We start from the raw sequence: 25,427 nt of genomic DNA on the forward strand, positions 1-25,427 counted from the left end.
AGGCAAAGGGAAGAAGCAGGCTTCCACAAGCGGTGGTGGAGGCAAAGGCAAAGGTAAAGGTAAACAGGGTAACACACAGAAGGACTATTCCAAGGTGAAGTGTTGGAATTGTCAGAAGATGGGACACTATGCAGTTGTGTGTCCGGAGAAGAAGAAGAAGAAGGGGAAGGACCAGGATGTGGCAGGTTCAGCAGAGATTGAGGACTTTGCTGGTCGTTTTGAGCGAGAGTTTGTGTTCACTACGTGTGAGTCCTCTAGTGCAGGATCACCTGCCACACAGGTTCAGAGGGAGCATGCTTTTCCCTCGATTAGCGGAGCATCTTCAGGTATCTGGTATGTGGACAGTGGGGCTTCACGTCACATGACAGGAGTCCGTGAGTACTTCTCAGAGCTTTCAGAGAGTGGCACTGATATTGAGGTAGTACTCGGTGATGACAGAGTTGTTAGAGCAGTCGGGGTGGGGACAGTGACATTTCAGAGGGAGTCCAAACCTCCCTTGAAGATGTCAGAGGTTCTTTATGTGCCAGGGATGAGGAAGAACCTCATATCTGTCTCAGCTTTGGAGGACGGAGGATATGAGGTACTGTTCAGGGGAGGACAGGTGTTGATGTATCCCAGGGACACTCCAGCTGATTCAGCTAGAGTGATAGGGGTACGCCATGCAAAGGTGTACAAGTTTGCATTCCAGCCCCTTTTGGCATTGAGCAGTAGTACCGACAGCAGAGCTAGCAGTTCTGAGCTGTGTGAGATTTGGCACCGCAGGATGGGACATATGTATCATGGAGCCTTGAGGACATTGCGGGAGATCACTACAGGTGTGCCAGATTTCAATACTGATCACTTTGATACTTGCAGAGGTTGTGCGATGGGCAAATTTTCCAAATCCCCTTTTCCCAGCAGTGACAGCAGAGCAACGGGGATACTTGATTTGATTCATTCCGATGTGAGCGGTCGGATGTCTCATGTTTCCTTGAGTGGATATGAATACTATGTTTTATTCATTGATGATCACTCCAGGAGGACCTGGATTTATTTTTTGAAGACCAAGAGTGAGGTCTTCAAGCGGTTTCAGGAGTTCAGAGTTCTTGTGGAGATTCAGACAGGTCGAAAGATCAAGTCCTTGAGGTCAGACAATGGAGGAGAGTACACCCTTGGAGAGTTTGTTGACTATTGTGCGGAGGCAAGCATTAGGAGGGAGTTCACTGTTCCTTACAACGCCCAGCAAAACGGGGTTGCAGAGAGGAAGAACAGATCCATCATAGGGGTTGCAAAGAGGAAGAACAGATCCATCATAGGGGCTGCCAAAGCCATGTTACATAATCAGGGGTTGCCATTGTTCTTGTGGGCAGAGGCCTGCAACACAGCTGTTTACTTGCAGAACAGGAGTCCGCATCGTGCCTTGGGGCACATGACTCCGGAGGAGGCTTTCTCTGGGAAGAAGCCTGATATTGGTCATCTTCATATCTTTGGATGCATTACATACTCCTATATACCCAAGGAGAAGAGGACCAAACTAGAGCCCACCGCAGAGAAGGGTATCTTTGTGGGCTACAGTGAGACCTCAAAGGCCTTTCGGATTTACATTCCTGCACAGAGGAGAGTTGTTGTCAGACGGGATGTGAAGTTCGAGGAGGACAGGGCCTTTAGGAGGTCACGGGAGTTAGAGTATCTGGATCAGTCAGACCCTCAGCAGCAGTTGAGTCAGTCGCAGGGATCCAGTGGGCAGGGATCAAGAGGATCCGGAGGTACATCTATGAGGATGTCAGGTCCGTCAGTGAGCAGTGTCTCGCCGAGCCAGAGGGGTGGTGCTCCGGGCAGCATGCAGAGCAGTTCACAGAGCAGTTCACTAGGGAGTCCACTGATGGACAGTTCACACGGTACCTCAACTTCTACAGGTTCAGGTGCAGGCAGGAGGACAGCAGACAGACAGTCAGGAGTTCAGGCTACTGATGATGATGAGGAGGATGAGTTTCATTCTCCGGTGGGAGAAGTGCGCTCAGGGAAGAGGAAGCCCAAGTGGCTTCAGGACACCTTGAGAGATGCCACATCTGTTGCTGAGTCGAAGAGGCCGGTCAGAGAGAGTAGACCACCTGAGAGGTTTTGTAGCTATATGGCGATGGTTACCAGCATCCTTGACTCTGAGCCTTCTAGCTATGAGGAGGCAGCTAGCCAGCAGGTCTGGAGAGAGGCCATGCAAGAGGAGTATTCTTCTATCATGAAGAATGATGTTTGGGAGGTGGTGCCGAGGCCTGACGGCAAATCAGTGGTTACTTCCAGATGGCTTTACAAAGTAAAGCATGCTGCAGATGGCAGCATTGAAAAATTCAAAGCGAGGTTTGTGGCTAGAGGGTTCTCCCAGGTAGAAGGAGTTGATTATGAGGAGAACTTTGCTCCCGTGGCTCGATATACTTCGATCCGCTCCATTATATCGTTAGCAGCAGAGATGGGTTGGAAGATCCACCAGATGGATGTTAAGACCGCATTTCTCAATGGCTTCATACAGGAGGAGGTGTACATTGAGCAGCCACAGGGCTTTGAGGTGCATGGGAAGGAGTCCCATGTGTGCAGATTGAAGAAGGCCCTTTATGGCCTGAAGCAAGCTCCCAGAGCTTGGTACTCCAGGATAGATGCATACTTGCAGGGGATGGGTTTCACAAAGAGTGAGGCAGATCCGAACCTTTACTTTATTGTGATTGGTGAGGAACCTCTCATTCTGGTGTTGTATGTGGATGACTTGATCATTACAGGTGCAGAGAGACTCATAGAGCACTGCAAGAGAGATCTTGCGGCGGAGTTTGAGATGAAGGACATCGGTTTGATGCATTACTTTTTGGGTTTGGAGGTGTGGCAGGAGGAGGGGCATTTCTTCCTGGGGCAGGGGAAGTATATTGTGGACATCCTTAGCAGATTCCACATGGAGGATTGTAGACCCATGTCGACACCGATGATCACCAACTGGAAGAAGCTTCATGCTTCGGATTCCGAGTTGGTGGATCCCACATTGTACAGGCAGCTGATTGGTTCCTTGATGTATTTGGTCAACACTAGACCAGATATCTGTTTTGCAGTCAACACGATGAGTCAGTTTATGTGTGAGCCTAGGAAGGTTCACTGGGTGGCTACAAAACACATTTTGCGGTACTTGCAGGGGACAGTGGATTATGGTCTGGACTACAGGAAGGAAGATGGAGTGAGATTGGCAGGATACACTGATTCTGATTGGGCAGGTTGTGCTTTTGATAGGAAGAGCACTTCAGGGTGCTGTTTTGGGTTGGGTTCAGCAGTAGTGTCATGGTTCAGCCGGAAGCAGCAGTCAGTAGCACTGAGTTCAGCGGACGCAGAGTATATGGCAGCCAGTCTAGCTAGTTGTGAGGCTATCTGGCTTCGCAAGATGTTGTTTGGCTTATTTGGTCAGCCGTTGAGACCTTCAGTGATTTACTGTGATAATCAGAGTTGCATTAAACTCACGGAGAATCCAGTATTTCATGACAGGTCAAAGCATATCGGGATCAGATATCATTTCATCAGAGACTATGTTCAGAAGGGAGCTGTGAAGCTTGAGCATATTTCCACTGATGAGCAGGTTGCAGATATTCTTACCAAAGCCTTACCACGGGGCAAGCATGTCTACTTCAGAGACAAGATGGGTGTGGTGAGGAACACCTTCCTCGGTAAGAGGGAGTGTTGAAATTTGGTACCGGAGGACAGGTGGTTCCCTTAGGCTTTGATCTTTGGCCTAGGGAAAAGTGTCCAAAAGAATTTAATTTTTCTCCTAAAGTGACTTTATAATTTTATAAAGTTAAATCTAATTTAAAAGTGACTTTAAGTGATAAAGTTATTAAGTCTAATTTTAAAGTGACTTTTATAAAGTCAATGAAAAATTAGAAAGGAAAAGTGACTTTGGAAATAAATGACTAAGTGGGTCTTTATTAAAGTGGGGTGAATTAAAAAATAGAAAGTGAGATTTAAATGAGCATTTAATCTCAGCCATTGATCTAAATCTATTTCAGTCTTGGATTTAGAGATCACCCAAAAGTCACTTGGAGTTATATTAAAGGAGGAAAATGAGGAAAAGGTCATTCATTCTTTCATGAGCAGATTGGGAGAAGGAGAGCAAGAGAGATTTCTGAGCAGGGAGGAGAAGGAGACAGCAGCTTGGCACACATTCCAAGGCAGCAGTTGAGCAGATTTGTACAGCTGATTCAGCACATAGTGAAAGGCAGATTTTTGCACAAAAATCGACGAGCAGTTTGCTGATTTTTCTGCACACAAAACGGAGGCCATACAGCATTTATTGCTGTCCTGTTTGCTGTAATTTCCAGATTGCTGTGAGGCACGGGAAAGGAGATAAGTTGTAAATTTGCTTGCTGATTTTTTATTGAATAATTCTCACTGTAAAAAGGCAATTTTCAGAAATAAAGAAGAGCTCTCAAACTGGTTTTCCCCAAGAGTTGTAGGGGGTTTTTCCAGGGTCAAGTTGACCAAAAATATCAGTGTTTTAATGTGTTTTAATGGCTGTTTTTGATCGCTGATTTTTAATTCTGCAATTTCCAGCATTCTGAAAAATTTCCAGAATGTGTTTTCAGCAATATTTATTTTTTTCAGTCTGTTAAATGTATGGTTATGGGAATGGGCATTTAACTACATGGGAGAAATAAGGAGAAACTGAAAACCGGAGTGGGAAAACAGAAATTTCTTCATCTTGATGGGTTGAATAGACCTCCCTTGGGCCAACTCGTCCTTGACTCGGGCAGACTTGGTCTTGGAGGAATGAATGGCCTTTTCTTGGCAAAATAAATATTTTCCTTTGTTACAATGAGTCTAAATGGGACTATATAATACATGACATAAATTCTTCTTTGTCCTAGAAAGACCTAGAAGAACGAAGAACATGCTTTTGACTTAGTTTTGAGCATGAAACTCATGATTTACATAAAGTATAAATTTTATTTTCTTTCTTTATACAAAGTATACAATGTCATGATTACAAATAGGTCATTATGAAAACCGAACCTAGTTACAATTTCCAATAGTTCCTCCTAACTAGGGAGGTATTCATAATCCCATCACATGGTACAAGGAATCTCATCCTTGAATCATTCTCATAAGAAGAGTCGGATTGATAAGTCACCTTTGTCAAGCATCTATATCATTACCAGCATTATCCTTGAAGGCCTTAACTAGACAAGCTCAACTTCATTCAAGAGTATTATGTTGGAGGCTTTACGTGATCTGCCACACTACCTCTAAGGCACATACCCCATCCGATGTTCACCGGGTATGTCCTTTTAGTGCTATTCTTTTCTTAGCTTTCTAATCTTGAATCCTCCGAGCTGCATTCTTTCTTTTGGCCTTCACTAAGACTTACAGCTATTAGTCCTAGTCTAGTGCATAACCCATAAAGACAAGAACTATCCAACATCACTCCCTCCCAATTAGGGAGGATATGTGCACCAAACCAAGCTTACCTCACAGGTACTCAAGCTTCTTGTTTGGTAACGCTTTAGTCAAAATCAATGTTGCATGAAGCAGGGACGTTTTTTGGAAGTGAATCCGCGGAAGCGACATTTCCCAAAATCTAGGAAGCAAAGCGTCTTGAAAGCATCTACTATATATAAATATTTTTTTGCATTTTTATTCAAAAAAAACATCCAAAATACCAAATTAGTTGTAGAAGACACGAAAACATGCATATTTTACATAAATCAAGATAGATATGGCATCCATTGTACATCAATGATTTATTATTCCAGCATCAACCATCTAGAATCTAAATTCCTCTTCTCTTGTCTAGCCTTTGCCTCTACTTTGATTCTCTAGGATATTAGTCAACATTGCCCAGTTTTGATCAAATGGCCTAATCCAAGCCTTATAATACTGTAGAGAAAGCTTAACATGCCTGATCAATGATTTTGACTTGAGTGAAGGGTATAGTTTTACTAAGGCCATGACAAAGGAGTTCAACAATCAACAACACCAACACTGGGGTACATAGAGGGCTCGGTGCTCTTGATTAAATGCCAATCACATGCCCTCATACATGGTATAATCCAATGAAACGCCACAATCCAGTTGATCCTAAAAACTATTAAGTCTACTGAATTTTGAATGGGATATGAAATTCTATTTTCTCCATATGAAGTTTGATGAAGTTTGATGAAGTTGGAACCACTCTCAAACATCCTGAGTCATTTCATGGTAATGTTAAAAATTTAAGTAAGAGTATAAAAATGAAAGATAAAGGAGAATGTCACTTTTACCTTAAGAATTTAACATTAACATTAGAGAGCATCTAAGAAGTGTCTAAGGAACATCACGGGGAACCTCGAGAGTATTCAGAAAGCATAGTTCCTCACATATCAGTTCGAAATTTCCAAAAAGAAACAAAAAGAGCCCCATGGAACCGTGTGAACCACCCACCTTCTCTCGGATTTGTTCGTGATCTACAGTGGATACACGCCCAAATCTTCACAGATCCACAGCCGATCCTTTCTAGATTCGTTGATCGGGCAGCAGGAACCGTGGATCCAATTTTCTAGGAATCGCCAAAAAATGGCAGAACACCCGATCCGATTTTCGAATTCGCGGTTCTGCAGGAGGATCGGTGGCAAATTTGTACAGGATGTGGTTTCGCCTCCTGATCCTTAAGGAGGGGACGGTTCCTGCAACTATGGTCAAAATATCTGTTACTTGTTAATCTGTAGGTAGATAGTGTAGCTCCACAACCCCATTCCGTACCAAGCTTCTGACATAAAGGTACTTATTATTTATATGCTTTGTCCTAACATGAAACAGCATGAAACACCAGCTCTTCTGTCAATCTTATGCAACTTTCATTATCACAATGCATCCGTGTAGGGCTAAGGCGTCCTTCAAATAAATCTGATAGTGACTTCCTGAGCCAAACTGCTTCTCGACAGACTTTGCTTGCAGCAACATATTCAGCTTCAGCACTACTCAAAGCAATTGTATCCTACTTTCTGCTCATCCATGAGACCATGGAAGATCCTAGGCTGAAGCATCCACCTGTTGTGCTTCTTCCATCTATCTCACTGCCACCCCAATCTAAATCTGTATATCCCATGAGTTGGATTTCATTACCAGTATACTGGAGGTAGTGATGTATGGTTCCATGCAAATATCTTAGGATATGCTTGGTTGCAATCCAATGGTCATGTTTTGGCTCCATCTAAAACTGACTAAGGACATTCACTGCAAAAAATGTCAAGTCTTGTATTTACCAGATACATCAAGGACCCAATCAATTGTCTGTAGCAAGTAGGATCCACCGAACTAGAATATGAACTCCTCAACTTCTTTAGATTGGTAATCATAGGAGTCATCATAGGCTTGCTATCCATGATGCCAAATTTTTGAAGAATCTTGATCACATATTTACCTTGACCAAGATATATTTCACCTAGCTTCTACTAACTCCTCAACTTCTTTAGATTGGTAATCATAGGAGTCATCATAGGTTTGCTATCCATCATGCCAAATTTTTGAAGAATCTTGATCACATATTTACCTTGACCAAGATATATTTCACCTAGCTTTTGCCAAACTTCTAGTCCCAAGATTCTTCATATCAAACTTGGCTACTAATTGTTTCTTGTATTTCTCAATTCAATGCTCTACACTTGTGACAAGTAGATCATCCACATACAAGAGTATGATGACTGGTTCACCCTAGACCACCTTGATGTATAGGTTAGGATCTACAAAACTCTTGGTAAAACCAAGCCTCAATAGGTATGCATCCATTCTTGCATACCAAGCTCTAGGTGCTTGCTCAAGCCATATAAAGCCTTCTTCAGCCTACAGACAGAAATCTCCCTCTGATATATTTCAAATCCTTGAAGTTGCTCAATGTAAACCTTTTCATCAATGGTCCCATTTAGAAATGTTGTCTTAACATCTATTCAAAGGATGTTCCATCCCATAGTAGCAGCGAAAAATACAAGCGATCTTATTGTTGTATATATAGTTGTAGGAGCAAAGGTTTCTTTGTAATCAGTAACTTCTTTCTGTGAGAAGCCTCTTGCTACAAACCTTGCTTTGTATTTATTAATGCTCCCATCTGCAGTGTTCTTTATCTTGTAAATCCATTTTGAAGTGATAGGATTTGTCATTTAAGGTCTAGAATTAATGTCATGTATGAAGAGCTCTTCTTGAGCCTATGTTTAATGTATACAAGTCTATAGAAATGTCTAGATAGTAGAAGCCCTCCAAAGACAAGCACAATCCCTCTTGAAGAAGTCGACCTCCAATCAATAGCAAAGGAAGTCAAGTCAACTCACATATGAAGACACACCCATTCAACATGACATGTCAGCTCAAGTGTAGAGGCAAACCACTATTTATATGTGGCTAGGGTCACCACAGAAGGCAGATAATTCGGACAAGGCCCTTTGTGTTTTTCAGATGGGTACCACCACAGAGATGAAGTCTCGACCTCCTCATAGTCTCGGTGATCACAGTGTCGGCCTACCAAAATAGTGATCACAGAAGCAACCTCGGATACCACAAAAAAGGGCTCGGACCTATCTCCTTGTAGTCTCAGCATATTTGTGATGAGGAGGATCTCAATAATCTCACAATGACACACTCTGTCTCGACATACATTCTAGATGCAGTCATAATCTCGGCATAGATGTAATCATGATCTCGGTATAGATACAGTCATGATCTTAATGGAGACATAGTAACAAGGTCTATATCTTGATGAAGATCTTGGTGCAGCTCTCATATATATATATATATATATATATATATCAGTATAGAGATCTCATTATTATGATGAAGATCTCGGTGAAGATGCAATAGTGAAGATCTCGGTGGTGCAGTAGTGATGGCCTCGGTGTTGCAACAGTGATGACCTCAATAGTAGTGATGATGATCTCAGCAATGATGAAGAGCATTGGTGTCTTGGTATTGGAGTGGCCTAATAGGTCAAGGGTCATGGTCTTGGTATTCATCAACTGGAATCTCTATAAGAAGAATTTGTGTGGGTTTTCCTCTCAAAGAGAGAGAGGTTTTGGCCCTCACAGAAAGCCAACATCTTGTGTTCTTGTCTCTTTTGTTTTGGTAACTATTTGATGAAGTAAGAAAAACACACTCTAATAATAACAAGAGAAGATTGTGCTAACAAGAAAATAAAAAGTACCTCACAAATAGTTATCATCGTGAGAAGAATCTTATTAACCTAATTTCCCTAGATTCTTCAACAATGTGAAGGGTGCTACCTAATGAACATTTTTTGTATGTCAATACATACTAAGTTTATTTCAAGTCATAAAAGATAGTCTTTAAAAAAACAAATAGCAAACAATTTTTTGCCTATTACCTGTATCATTGCTCCTCCTCGCCCATGTTGAGTATGTTGTGCCTTTATAACCTGAACAGCCAAGTTCATATTTATTGTCATATGAAAAAACGATTCAATCAAAGAGATTATTGCTTAACCTAGATAAATTAAAGACTCCTTGAGCATAACAAAAATAAAATGTTGAATCTTTTAGAAATCACATTTTAGTTCTAAATGATTATTTTTAGGGAGCTATGATTTAGCTTCCCATAGTAGCTAGTAGAATAGTGGAAGATTATTACCTCATAAAGATGCCCTGTCATAAACAATTCCAAGTGAAATCAGTGAAGCAACTAAATAACCTAAACACTCTATCCAAACTACATAAGTTACATGAATAACAAACATATTACTCAACAAAATTTGTCCTTTGGAACACCAAGATATATGGTATTTAAGTTGATACACTTACCATTCTTCTCAATGATGTTCCCAAGTTTCACCTATGCATGAAAATTGCAAGAAAGGTTATTTTCTTGATGTCAATTTCATTAACACAAAACAATAAGAGCCAAAACATTATATGTTGAAACAATAATAGCATCATTGCTCTAACTAATCTAAACTACAAAAGCCAAAACTAGGCAAGTACTTCATAAAATGCAAAGCACTAGTGTCAATTGGGTTTATCTCATGTGGTTGGGAGGAATGATTGTTATCCTCCCCACCTAGGTTCAACTCCTACAAATGACATGGTTAGCTTTGTTGTAATAGTTTTGAGCTTTGTTGTTGACTCTGAGTAGTCCCTTAAGGACCAAAACATGTATATTCCTCATCTGAAATATAAATATATTTTCAATTAGAAAAGAATGTAAAGCACAAGTAGTTATTAACATAAAGAAAATTTGCAATTCACAACAGCATGCAGCCATTTTTCAATGGAGGTGTATTCAACTAGAATCTCTATTAAACTTTTAAGTTTAAACTAGTTGCAAATAGCATAATGATTAATGTAAATCAAATATGTAAGTAGATGCATACAAAAATTGCAAAAAACAAGTGTCCTATTAACATCAACTTAAAACAATTGACTTGTTAGACACGTGACAAGTCCCTTTGATGAAAGAGGAAGAACCAACTCCTATAGGTAAAACACCAAGAATGAGTAAGAAAACCATGTAAATTAATAACTCCACATTCCAATACACATCTTTTATGTAGGTACATTGAGTGACTAATTATTAGTATTTCCATAATAATATGTTAGGCACACTAAGTGATCAATTGTTTGTATTCCCATAATTAGATGTGGATACATCGAGTGATTAGTTGCTCAACTTGCTCGTATTCCCATTATTAGATGTTTGGTATATTGAGTGATTAGTTGTTCATATCTCATAATTAGAAACTAATTACACTATGCCAAATATAACATCGACTTTATTAACATAAGGCACTTTATTAACCTAATATACAACTTAACTATAGTTAAGTTATGACTGTTGGAATAATCTAGCTAAAATACCCACTCTAAGTCGTCATATGGACACTAAACATTTATCTCAAAATACAAATGTATCTCAATCAAGCACATTGAAAACTAAACATTTATCTCAAAATACAAACTTATATCAATCAAGCGCATTGAGGATGTTTCCAACCCACCTCTCAACTGCTCTCAAAAAATCAAACTCCACAACCTAAGTTGCACGATCCGGGGAAACGAGTATGAGTTTCCGAAACGGGTACGGGTACGGAACTTGACCCCCCCCCCAAAATTTTGGAAACGGGGAAACACAATCTATATATATATATATCTTAGGAAATTTAAGAAATATGTACAATCATAAAGCATACATGATACATTATAATTTACTACATTATGATTAAAATGTCCAATGTCAATGCATAAACTATAAGTCTCTAAATTTACATCACTTTTACTCATGAATGATCACATAATGAAAATAGCAATATCCAAAATCAGCCACGAGAAATTTCTAATTTCTTGTCTCGTGCTTGATTGGGAGTCTCCTCCTGCATAGTCGAACAGTCATAGTGCTCTTGATTAAATACAAGTTCCATACCCTAGTACCCTAGGTTCTCTTGATTATTGAGAGTCTCCCTTGCATAGAGGGCTTGGTTCTCTTGATTAAATACAAGTTCCATACCCTAGTACATGAAAATATCTAATGGAAACATTGCACCCCCCCCAGTCCTGAAATCCTGAAAAAAAATGATAAGTCTGTTGGATTTTGAGTGAGATCTAAAATTCTTCTTTCTTGATATGAAATCCAATGAGGGCGAAACCACTCTCAAACATCCTAAGTGATTTCATGGTAAAGTTAAAAGTTTTAGTGAAAGGATGAATATGAAAGATAAAGGAGAATTTAACATTACCATGAACTGCATATCAACACTAGGGTCGTAGGCTTGAACATTAGGTTGCCCCACTCAAAAAAAATTGTTTCCAATATTTAATAGCTCCCTCTATCACTCTTGAATTGGCAGGGAGTGAAAAGAAAAAGACAAAAAGAAGAAAAAAAAAAACTGAAAAATAAGTCACTTTATCGCTGAAACATGGTTGTACGACCTGGAAACACGTTTCCGGCGATACTGGGCCACGTTTCCCCCACGTGAAACGTGGCAGTACGGCCTGAAACACGTTTCTGTATCATTTCTGCCTAGAAACGGGCTCAGGCCCAGTGTTTCCCGCAACATAGTCCACAACTATCACCAAATGAAAGTAATGTTGTGTAATGTTCTATTACGGAAATAATAATGAAAGTAATGTTGTGTAATGCTCTATTATTGAAAATAATAATAATAATTCATGTTATTATGGAATTAATAATAATAATTAAAGAAATAAATAAACTAACATGGAATTTTTAATAATAACAATAAAATAAAGTGAAATTCATAATAAATAAATAAATAAAACTATTTTATTAAAAAAGTAACATAAGTAAGTCTTTGGGGTGCAGCGCAATTGGCAATTGCCATGATATGAAGTATTATGTAAACAATGAGATTCAAGGTTCAAATCCCCATGGATCGAGCCAACAAAAAAAATAAGACTAAATCTATGGAAAAAATCAAGTTAATAAAAAGTAAAATAAAGAGTAAATTTATAAAAAAAGTGAAGTTAATAAAAAGTAAAAGAGTAAAATAAGTACGAGTAAAAAAGCCAAGTTAAGGAAAACTTGAAATAATAATAAAGATTGTAAGATGACATGCGGATTATGTACATGAAGATTTTCTTTCCATTTTTTGAACAAGTTGTTATATTTAATGGATGAGGAGGAGGATGTGAGGCATTCTTTTGCATGTAGAGAATTTTAGAAAAGGAGGGATTCACAGGCAAGGTTAGCTGATTGAAGGCTCGGGGGTGGCTAGCTATAGAAAGACAGTGGAGCTAAGTTTGTGGTTGGATGGAGAGTTATCCCCAACACATTGGTTGCAATTTGTTGGATCAGAGGGTGGTGCATGTCAATTCAATCTCTACAAGTTGCAAGTGAATCAACTTTTTTCATCTCACATGTATGTTCTCATTGCCCACTACAATGATAGATCATGTAGTTATGAATAAAAAAATTACATTTATTAGCTAACGGTTTAAATTTTTGTATATAACTTGTGTTTAATTATATTTTAAATTTAGACCATTACATATGATATCAGAGCATAGGTTCTAACCCATAAACCTATTCTCCATGGTAGGAACCCACTAGAAAGACAAATCTAAATCTATGAAGCAATATTTCCCTATATAACTTGGAACCCATCCCTCTAATTTGAGCCTTGTTATAAACTCATCCATATCTTCACTTGATCCCTTCCCTCTAATTTGAGCCATATTTGTAAACTCATCCATATCTTCAGCGTTGTACTTGAATTCTCTGATGTACGATGTTTTTATTTTCCTTGAAAAAAGGGGAGGGGGGTGAGCAGGTGGGTTACATCACTGCGTTAGAGTTATGTTTCCACTCATGAAGCCCCATGGGCCAAATCTTCCATACATGGAAGCAATAGCCTGTAGTGCAAGTCCTATTTCCATAGACCAGAACTTGCCGACAATGGTTTCACCTTTCCAATGTGAATCATATTCTTGCTTATCCTTTGCTTTCGTTGTACTCAGTCTTTCTACATCCTGGTCACATCCTTCAAGTGTGGTTTTTGTTTTTATTTTCTCCATTGAAGTCTACACTCCATTGTTATCTCTCCAACTATATGTAGCAGGTTGACTCGTTGTTGCAGTGCGTGAAGTATTTGTGGACTTAAAGATACATATTAGAAATTAGAAATTGTCTTATATCGTAAAATCCGACGGTGGCCCCATGTCGCAGCGCTCTGCTAGGGCTTTGAGTTGTAGACTCTAAAGCATCTCTGCAGCCCTGGTGTTGTATTCCTTAACCGTATTTTATTGCTTCCAACCATTTCCTGACAGGCCATATGAGTGATCACATTGGGAGGGGAGAGATCCCCTCCTACCGCAATGTTGCAATGGGAGAGTCAAGCAACCAAGGCAGGTTAGCGACGGCGCATAGCAATGATGGCGGAGCTAAAGGTAGCCCAGGGGCACAATGGCAAGCCCGTCTAAAGGGTCAATGTATGTCGCGCGATGTGAAAAAACACAGATTCGTGATACCTAACTACAAACTTGAAAACTACCGAGAATTCATGAAAGACCGCGCTTTGATCTACAAGTTTATAGGAATTTGGCCCTCATACACAGATTTAGTTAAATGGACCGGTGTAAATGGCAACCCAAGGGACATATCGACCTAAAGTTGGGAGCCCGAGGAATTTTTACCAATCTAGAGGATAAGGAGAGGGTTTTTGAGAATGGGTCATACTTTTATAATGCTAGCCTTTTCATGCACCATTGGAAGGAATGTTATAATTCGGATCAGAAAAACTTCATGGCAACCCCTGTTTGGGTAAGATTATTTGCCCTTTCGGTTCTGGAATACAGAAATACTGGAAGGAATTGAGAACTCTGTCAACAGATTTGTCAACGTAGTTGAATCCACTCGAAGAGGGTGCTATACCTCCTATGCTCGTATTTGTGTCTACATGAATATTATTGAACCCCTTCTTGAATTCATAGAGCCAGAATACCAAGACCAAGTGTGGCAACAGCCACTAGACTACGAGCACATTCCATTCCGGTGCAGAAGATGTCATGAATACGGCCATCTGTATCATGAATGCCCTTTCAATCAAGTTGAAACCATGGAGATTGAGACTTCAAAAGAAACAGCAAAACCACAGGGAGATCATGAAGGTTTTCAAGAGGTTCAAAAAAAAAAAGCAGAATCCCAAAGTGGCGCCAGTCAATACACAATCTACATAGAAGAAAACCTCGACAAGCAATAATCGCTTTGAAGCACTGATAGTAGATAGTGAAAACCCTAAGGAGCTAGAGCAACAGACAAATAAGGAGCCAGCTAGGTTTCCACCCAAGGGGACTCCTAAACCCAAAAGGAAAGCCCACGAAGAACCACAAGAGAAGGAGGAAAGCGAACAAATCAAGGACCAAGAAAATATGGAGATTGATGAAACACGGGAGGAGCTAAGCATTAAGGAACAACTCTTAAAATGTCTCCTGAATGAATGGAGGCATTTGGATGAAAGATTTATTCTAGAAGACCAAAACCAGCTATATCGGGATACCTTTCAACAATATCGAGCTAAGGAAGGCTAACTCTCTTCAGATCAGCCAGAGCATTTGGGTTCACAACAAAACTCTGGGCCAAAACAAAATTCAACAGGAAAGGTGGAAAAAGAACGAGGTAGGAAGAATCTGCAGGAATCAATCTAGATCGTTTGGGACCTACTGATTAATTCGAGAGGGTGTGTAGTGCCCTGCTCTAGTCGACTGACAGCGATATGACATTAACATTTATTTAGCCCTAAGGCCCACCCTTGATTATTTGAGGACCTCAGGTTGAGGATACACATGACTCTATTATTAGTGGTTGTGATGTTTATGTATGTTCTCCATTGATATATGATGAAGACAGCATTAATGGTTATGTATGTTATCTATTGGTATTATGATGATTATAGCATTAATGGTTATGCATGTTCTCTATTGATATTATGATGATTGTAGCATAAATGGTTATTTTTGGTCTCTATTGAATTTATGATGATGATAGCACTAAAGGATATGTATGCTCTCTATTGATATCATGATGATGATAGCTTTGGTGGATAGGTATGTTTTCTATTGATGTTGATAGCTTTGATGGATGTATGTTTCCATTGATGTTATGATGATGATAGCCATGATGGATGTGTCCCCTACGTTACCTACTTGCATTAGTTTTGGTTCACAATGAACAATGATGTGAATGACTAGGTGATGTTGATGATGCTATTATGGCAATGACTAACACTGAGAAACCTTGTTACTAATGATTATTGAGTATAGCTGGAAACCACCAGAGGCACTCGCATATGACGAGTTGATGACACCTGGTTTGCTAAAAATTTATATTTTGTCTTTGAAATTCTAAGTCAATTTTGAAACCTACTATATATGTTTATCTATATTCTGATAATATGTTAGTGGTTGCAGGCACAGATTAGTTTCTTGGCCGGATAACTCATATATGGGTGATGGGGTTGTACAATTGGATAGAACTACATGGGAGGGGTGGGATAGTGTCCCTGATCTCACCCACTAGCACTCCCATCGTGACTTGGGTTGGAAAGGTTGAAACACCTTTGCCTTGAAGATCACGATGTCATGGGGGCAGGTCCCACAGTTGGGTCGCTCATGAGGATTTTATTGGGGGGTGGGCATCAAGACAGATTCCTTGATCCCTGACATCATTAGTCTCAATATAGTAGGGAACATAAGAGATGATAGTGGTCTCTGTCGTTGCACCTATACTTTCCCCTCGTAGCCACTTAATGCTTGAAGGGAAAGTGGTGTGGCACCCTTGGAACTTCAAGGGAATTTCATGAAGGGCACAACCAACTTGGCACCCTTGGCATCACAAATAAACTATTAGGCGTGACACCCTTGGAACTTCAAGGGAAGTTCTTGAAGGGCATGACCAAACTTGGCACTCTTGGAATCATTAAAAATAAATAAATTAATAAATATTATCAAGATATGAAAACCAAGTGAATTCACATCAAGGGTAAATGATGTTAGAAACCGAGGTAATTAAATCAAGAATAAAACTTGGGTTAAGAGGATCATAGGAAGAAAGAAAATATTTTACCTTAAAAACTCTACCCTTCCCATGTTGGAAAATATTAGGTAGACAATGTAATTTAATTAGGTAAAAGGGGAAAAAGGGACATAAATGTAAGGATAAATATTAATCCTAAAATAGTTAAACCTAAGTCAGAGAAGAGGATGGTGAATTAAAATAAGATTTATAAATTAAATTTCAGAGAAATTTAGAGAACCTCCATGTGGCAACAACCAAATAAGAATATCCATCTAAGAGATAACTTGAGTTAAATTAAGGAGTAGATAGGGGATCAAATCTTGAATTATCAATTGACTTTAGTAATGAACACAAATTAAGGAGTATAAGGGGGATCAAGAGACAACTAAGAGAAGAAATAGGAATCTTGTTGAGGTGAGGAAAAATATTATTTTTAAATTAAAATCTAAGTAAATAATTTTGGAGATCCTTGATGAGAAAGTGACAAATGGGTGGGTGAATAATCAAACTATTGGATTATCAAAAATAATTAATTATGTATGAAATGTCAAGTGTCACCTATGAGGACTCCTATAAAAGAAGAGGTAGACCATGGGAGAAGGGATTTTTCTTTACTCTATTGTTGGATGGATGAGACTATGTCGAAGTAGTGACTACAAGCAATAGTGAGTTTGGTGAGGTAGAGGATTTTAGAGAGGGGACTCTTGAGCCAAGGAGTGCTCTCCTCCACCAGCAAATACATTCCTCCATTGTACAACCCCATTGTAGCTCGGAGTCCGTGGGGAAAAGAGTACCCAAGGAGTAGGCTGGGAGGTCAACCGGTGCGTCATTACATTCAGATTAAGCACGTCGACAATCACACTTGGAGGCGACCGACAACAAAGGAGGGCAAACAACGGCAAGTCAAGTTTGAATCTTGTCTCTTGGTGAATGGTACCTATGTTGTTATAATATTCTTTTGTATGACTTCATTATGGGTTTAATTAATAACATGTAAATTTGATGATATGTTCAATGAAGTGAAATTCAGGAAAGCTTTATATAATGCTTAATAATTTTTGAGTTCCCAATGCTATTTTCTTATGGTTGTATTTTTAGTTTAGTACTTCAAAAAAATAAATATATATATAGGGTTGGTCCCTACAGGGTCGTACCGCTATCGGCGGTGCTCCACCAAATCAATAGACCTTCTCAATGATAATTATCCCCTGGAATGTGAGAGGCCTCAACAATCGAGGCAAGCAAAAAATTTGAAAGAACGAACAAAAAAGGAAAAACCGAGTATTATGTTAATCCAAGAAACTAAACTCTCGGAAGATAGATTAAAATCCATTGTCTGCGGAATCAAACCTCGGATTGTTGAGAAATTAAGAGTCATTTAAATATTCGATTTCTCTTAACTGTGATAACTGCTTGTGATACTATTTCTTTAGATTCTACTTCTTATTGATTACACAACTTATTATCATCAACCAGCTACCAAAACAAGAAGATCAAAATGCACAAGTACACAAGATATTGGCACCAAGCCAGGGCAAAAACCTCTCCTAAACTTGAGAGGAAAAACCCTTTGAAATATTTCTTATAGAATCTTTATTGAGAAATTACATGACCCAAACATTGACTCAGAAATGCCTTCAACATCAAATGACAATACCTCAAAGAGGTACCCAAACAGTTTCTCTTTCTGTAGTTCTAGACAATATGCTAGGTTTGTAACAAAAATATGACAGTCAGCGAATATAGTCTAGGACAGGCTCATCTAGCCTTCTCTTATCCTCGCACTTCATGTAGACCCTTCATACATCTGACAAACTGTTGATTAGAGCTGGATCTGAGATTTCGTAATGCCAAAGGTGTGATTGTTCTAGTGTAGCAAGAACAGAGTCTTTTGTTTCAGAATGTAGGCACATGTTAGGGCTCTTCTATCCCTTTGTTTCCTTCGATCTCTTTGGCAATGGCTTCTACCTTCCAACTGCAGCTAGAATGGACCTACAACCCAACAATATACTCATAAAACATGAAGCCCTAGACCAGATCAGATTGTCGCAGACATGATGATGACTTCACATTAGGGAACAGACCTCCTCAACGACTGCGACTACCTTCTTTCGTTAATCCTTTCACTTCGCTTTTCTTCAAGAACGAATGATGATGAATGTGTGTCTTGAGGAGGTGTCAAGCCAACCTTTAAATAGGTTTGCCTCCTCATCTCTAAGCCGACGAAATCCTTCGATTAGGCCGACGTGTTCCTTGATTGGGCCAACGTGATAACAAGAGGCTTCCAGAATTTCTTCAAGCGGTTTCTTTGCATCAATTCCGTGCGTACATGTTTGAGTATTTCATTGATGATCTAGAAGGACTTTTTGACAAACATCAATTCCATTTACACGTGTAACAATACATGTTTGTATTTCTTTTCCATGACTCATCCTAAGGCTCTTCAATTGGAACCACAACTAAATCAAAAATATAAAAGAATTTTCTTGATACAAAATTACATTGAAATTTTACATGATGAAGACTGGACCTAGTTACACTATTTTCAACAAGTATGAGGTGACAACCCTTGATGCAAGAGGAAGCGCAGGAGAGCTAGCTATCCTCTGGAATCCTGCTAAGACTATATTTGAAAATTGGATAAGCTTGCCTCAGATACTCTCTAGGAGATTCAGATACATTGGAACCTGAGATTGGGCGCTAATAACTATAGTCTATGGGCCTCACATTCCGGAAGAAAAAGAGGCTTTCCTTCAAATTTAGGAAAGCTGAGAAGTATATGTATAGAAGAGATTTGGATAATTGGAGGAGACTTCAACTTAATCTCCTCAAATGAAGAAAAGAAGGGAGAAATAAGTCGTACGGATGCATAAATGGAAGCTTTCAATGACAAAATTAAAGAGTTGAAATTGGTAGACATGCGAACCATCAATGGGATCTACACATGGAATAATCGACGAGGAGGCTCTCGTCAGATAGCCTCACGCCTAGACCGATTTTTAGTTTCAGAACACCTGATCAGCAGGGACATCTTCCTGGAAGCCTCCATTCTTCCTTGCATGGGTTCTGACCATTGGCCAATCAGGCTGGAGATGGACCTAAACATGGCCCCCAAAAATAGGCCTTTTAGGTTTGAATCGTTTTGGCTTAGAGATCCCACATTAATGAGCAAAGTGAACTATGTTCTTGCCGGTAAACTGTTAGAGGAAAAACACAAAACCATCTTTTGGACCCCATGTGTTGCACATTGCATAGACCTCATGCTTGAGGATATTGGCAAATTAGATTGGGTCAAAAACACTGTAGATCATGCCAAAAGCATAACAAAATTTATCTATAATCATTCATGGATTTTGAGCCTGATGAGAAAACACATAGGGGGTAAGGATATTATTAGGCTTGCCATCACTAAATTTGCTACTCATTTTTTGACATTGCAATCTATGCTTTCACAACATAGAAACTTGCAAAAGATATTTTCCAATGAAGAATGGAATCAAAGCCAGTGATCTCACAAATAGGAAGGCAAAGAATTGAAAAAGAATGTTAATGAAGAAATATTTTGGAGAAAGGCAGCAGAGATTGTGAAGCTTGTTGAGCTAAGGTGTTGTAGTTGGTGGATGGGAAAAGATTGGCTATGGGCTTTTATGAGGCTATGGATCAAACAAAAGAGAAAATAAAGAGGGCATACAACGATAAAGTGGCTAAGTATGGGCCCATTTGGGCAATCATTGATGAAAGTTGGAACAATCAACTCCATCGCCCTATACATGTAGTTAGGTATTTTTTGAACCAACGGTATCATTATAAAGCTAAGGAGACAGGAGCTTCGAAGGGGGAGGTTACAGATGAATTGATTGACTGCATTGATCGCGTGATCCCATTGGAGTGTGATCAATTGGAGATACACCGACAGGCGACGATTGGAGATACACCGACAGGCCACAACCTTCAGCAATGCCTCAGGTACCTTTGGGAAGAACCTAGCAAAGATTGCAAGGGAAGCAGATGAGCCAGGTAAACAAAAATTTCAATTTTCAAATTCTTAATACTTATTTTGTTAAATCGTTTATAATTTGAAAGTTGGATATAATTTGTAATTCTGTTGAGCTAAATCATTACACTCCTATGTTTTTTGCAGCACAATGGTGGGAGGCTTTTGGTAGCCATTGTCATGAATTGCAGAAGTTTGCAATTCGTATTTTGAGTCAAACTTGCAGTGCTATTGGGTGTGAGTGCAATTGGTCTGTCTTTGCGAGGGTTCACACGAAGAAGAGAAACCGTTTGGATCAAAAACGGTTAAATGATCTAGTCTATGTCCAATACACCTCCGGCTTAGACGCAACCAATTGTTGAACAAAAGCCTGATTTAGATCCCATTGTGTTGGAAGATATTGATCCAACATCAAATTGGGTAGTGGAGAGTCATCCAGCAAAGTTTCATTTTGATGAGGATATTGATTATGATTATAAGATGATAGCATCACTCGAACATAATGTTCAGTTGAATCCAGACCCTGATCCACTTGTACCGGCCTCAGCCTCAGGGCCAACAAGTCCTCCAATTGCAAGCACTTCCTCTGCTCAGCCACGACAAAATCACATATCTCGTCTATCTTAGCTTGCGGTTGCTGCACAACCTGCTAGTGCTACCACTTCTACAGTTGCAGTTGGAGATTATGATGAGGAGGAGCCATGGGGCCCCATGTTTGACTCAATCCAGATGATCTTGGCTCCTCTAGCATTAGCCAGTAGTACTGGTCACATCTTACTTTTGTTGTAGTACATCTTACTTTTGTTGTAGAGGCCATTTCTAGCCTCCTTGGCTATGTGCTTTTGTTTTGATCTCTATATCATCATCATGTATGTATTGGACAGTGCACTAGGTGCCATTTTGATACAATGGATATATTCATGAGCTACTTTGATCACATGTTGTCTTCTATCTATATTCTAATGCTGTGTGTTTGGAAACATGAATGAAAATCTTTAAAATTATGTTTTTTTATAATAAAAAATAAATATTTAATGTAATTTTTGCAATGACCGAGTCATTGAAATCGAGTCGGCCAAGTCGATACCGAGTCGGAGTAGGAGTCGGAGTCGACCCTCGGCCAAGTCGGAGTCGACCCTCGACCGAGTCGGAGTCGAAGTCGGAGTTTTAAAACATTGCCATGAACCCCATGGTGATGCGAAGTGTCGGAGCCCTCGCCAATTTAGAATTCCTCTTGAATCCCTTTTCCCCTGTTGTTACTGCAATTTTGCTACCTCAGCTCCTCAATACCCTTAGGCAAACCCTGAATGGCCTTGAGAAGATGTTGGGAAAACTCCTCCTCTTTACTCCTTTTATCTCCCTCATTATCCACCATGTTTGGCCTTTCGACCTCTAGTTCAACTATCACTGGATCTAGGGCAACTTGTACTTGCCTCTCTCTACTCTGGTACCTCTGCCTCCGGTAAGTCACGTTTTGTTGGTCTTCTGGTGTCATAGACTGATGTTGCTCCCACACACTGAGCCGAGATTATGAGTTCTGCCATTTTAATATTCCTAGTGTAAATTTACAATGATAAACAAAGCAAACATAGCAAAAACACACACCAAAATTTACAACACATTAAACAACCAGAAATCTCCATAAACTGCGCTAATCTAGGCCATTGTATTGATATAATTGTTGGGTACAAAGGTAAGATCAGAAAGCATGCGCCTGGGCTTTCCCAAGGCAAGCTATCAATGTCTAGGTGATGAAATCAGCTTCTCTGACATGCAATGTGGTTGTCCCCAACAATCTTTGTGTTGTCCGAGTGAAAACTACATTGTTGGTTGCAAACAACAGCTGCTAGGGCCTCCTCTGGTGCTCAGAAAATTCTGGTAAATTAACCATGGGCTCTCCACCAATAACCCACAAAAACCCATGAAGGAATTGGCCAAATGTTGACCTTGGAAATTCGGTCCAATGTCCCCTAGCTCCTCCAACAGCTGGGTATTTCCACCCACCTGTGAATAACGCTGCCAAAGGCTCCCAAAATGGCTTAGAAACTCAGCAAAACTCCCTTCCAGGTTGCTCCCACGATCTCAGCGCCAAAATCGATCTCCTCTAAGTGTCCCACGTGTGGCAAGTGAAGGGAATGCGCAAGCCTACACTATCTTCGTTGACGTTGCTCCAAGAACACGTTGAAATGCCCCTGGATTGTTGAATTTTCTAAGTCTATCCGTTAGAAAATTAATCTGTAATCTGTTGGTTTATTTCTTCTACTTGTTTAAATTCAAACAAGTTATTTAATACATTTAAACACCGAAATAAACACAATACAGTCACAACATCTACATATCATCAACTGAAAGAAAACAAGCACACAAGTGACACCGTTATTTTTGGACAAATGTCCCCGGAAAAACCCAATGCGGGAAAACCGATGCAACGATTCAGAGGGTTATATTATTATGCAGTCTTTCTGAGTATAACTGGGTGCCTAACTGGCTCACTCGACAGAGAAAAATACACGGCAGCAATACCTCTATATTCAGAAACAAGTATTCAGAAAACCTGTCCCACGAAACCCTCTCCGGCACAACTAAAGCTCAACGTTGGCCCTTCTAGCCTCTGCGTTAGCCTCCTGTTTACCTGCGCAGCCCTCTAAGGCACTGCGCAACCTCTAGGACCCTCTACGTCACTCCAGCAGCCTCTGCGTGGATGACGCAGTCCCTCTGGCCTCTGCACTATCTCTGCTAGGCTCTGTGTAGCCTGGACTGGTTGTTGCTCTCGCTCTCTCTGCTTTTGTGTTGGTCTCTCAGTATTGTCTTTGCCTCTCTGCCTCGTATTCACTACCCCTTGTTGCTAATCATTGATTCAACTTTGCTTAGCAACATCGCTCTAGCAAAATGAATGACTGATCACTCTGATGTATTCTCCAACTAATCCTCAAGCCTCCTCTTATACATTTCTCGTTGGTCCTTCAACGACCGAGATTAAATATCTAATAATGGCTAAGATTAGATTTGGTTTGATCCATGACTTTTGGAACCTTCTAACCCAGTTTTATATTCATACCCCTTAATATTTTATTTTTCCTAAATTTAGACTTAGCAACTCTATTAAAAATATTAATTATTTTAATATCTCCCAAACTGGGTACAATCTGTCCAAACCATTTCTGGGTCTTGCATATCTCATGTGTTGTAGCCTCTCCACCAATTTCCATGGCTAGAGCACATCCGATGCTACCCAAATCAACATGGATCGATCTGAAGTCTAATGGAATTCCCTCCTAGGGCTGGCACTCGAAGTCCACCGAAGCAAGGGGTAAGATTCTCACTTGAAAATCTCTTGTGCTCGACAGCGCATGCAAACTTGGCCTCCAGCTCAAGTGTGCTAGTCAAGGTAAATGTTCAAATAATCAAGAATGCCAAAAATCAATGCCTTCCTCCTCTTTTGTCAACGTGCCTCCCAATTGCCCATGTGGGCCCAGCCATCGAACTTCCCATCATTTTTCACTCCAAGGAGTATGTATTTCCTAGGGGAGTTGTATTTCTCTACGGGTGGTCCCCACCTTCCACCAACACTTCGATTTTCTTCCCTTTCTCTAATGTTTTAGGCCTTCTCTTAGCGGCCCCATAACCCACCTTTCCTAAGTACGAATGCAAAATAAGACAACATGGGCAAAAATTGACATTTACCCTTAGCAATATTGCTAAATGGGAATATTACAACAACACAATAGAATCTTCTCCTTGAAGAATTCTTCAAGTAATCGGCTCACTCAACATGAGGAGATGGAAAACTTGATGGGGATCACTTCCATTCCCTCCTCTCAGAACCCCAACCAGACCGTTCCGAAGTTATTCAGAGAATCACTAGTTATATCCCGAAATATGGCTTTGATGAGGGCAGTTACTCTAGAGGAGATAGAGAATATTGTCAAGGGGATGGCCAAGCTCCGAGACCAAATGGATTTACTGCATGACTATTGTAGGCCTGCTTGTTGTATACTCGTTCCTTTAATCCTTTCAACCTGCTTGTTGTATACTCGTTCCTTTAATCCTTTCAACCTGCTTTGATGTCATTGAAGAAAGATCCTTGTATGTCTCTTTTGCTGCCCTTCATTTGACTTAAGCACCTTAGCTCTGATACCATGTTGAAGAATCTAGGGCAAATGTAGTTACTGTGATTCTTCTTAGCATGATAACTATTTGTGAGGCATTTTCACTTTTTGCTTATTAGCACAATCTTATCTTGATATCATTAGTGTGTGCATTTCTTACTTCATCAAACAGTTACCAAAATACAATAGACAAGAACACAAGGTGTTGGCTTTTTGCTAGGCCTAAAACCTCTCCCTCTTGGAGAGGAAAACCCGCACAAAATTCTTCTTATAGAGATTCTACTTGACGACTACCAAGACCATGATCCTTAACCTACTAGGCCACTCCAAGACCAAGACACCAATCCTCTTCTTTGTCACTATTGAGATCATCTTCATTGTTGTACCATCGACGCCATCACTACTACATCACTTCATTACTGTTGCAACATCTTTGTTGTCCCTTCACCGAAGTCTTCATCAACTAGATCTTCCATGTTGAGATATGTATTAGAGAGCTGCCTTTTTGATCCATCGAGATCATGACTGTCATCTCGTAGGTTTTACCGAGATCATGACCATGTGAAGATCATGACTGCACCTTGACCGAGAATGTAACTATGTATCTACAGCGGTCATCCTTATCCGCAGCTATGAGAGTATGTGAGTGTGTACAACATCCACCCTTATCTGAAAATCTAGAGGGATCCTTCTCTTAACCGAAACACAGTACTACACCTTATTCCAACACTTCTGTAACCCTGAACTTGACCGAGATTTCAGAGAGAAGTGCGAGGATCTTACTATCCAAATGCGAGGGTGCAAGCTCCTTTATATAGTAG

The 25,427-nt window shown here is 39.9% G+C and overlaps 1 protein-coding gene across 4 annotated transcripts in view; it reads right to left on the minus strand.

Annotated features, from left to right (window-relative positions):
* LOC149156912 (elongation factor P (EF-P) family protein) overlaps positions 1-25,427 on the minus strand; it is a 340,259-nt gene that overhangs the window by 255,002 nt on the left and 59,830 nt on the right. For 2 of the 4 annotated variants that reach the window (XM_089438782.1, XM_089438783.1), the window contains exon 2: positions 9,347-9,397. The exons of 1 other annotated variant lie outside the window; for it this stretch is intronic. In XM_089438782.1, the coding sequence (XP_089294908.1) occupies positions 9,347-9,397 (51 nt within the window). Of the gene's footprint in view, positions 1-9,346; positions 9,398-9,609; positions 9,624-9,779; positions 9,811-25,427 lie in introns of all 4 variants that reach the window. One more of the 4 variants, XM_089438785.1, reaches the window with a different exon arrangement.

Source organism: Pinus tabuliformis, chromosome 9 (genome assembly GCF_031772625.1).
Source record: "Pinus tabuliformis cultivar Carrire ecotype Pingquan chromosome 9, CPIR1, whole genome shotgun sequence".
NCBI lineage: Eukaryota > Viridiplantae > Streptophyta > Pinopsida > Pinales > Pinaceae > Pinus > Pinus tabuliformis.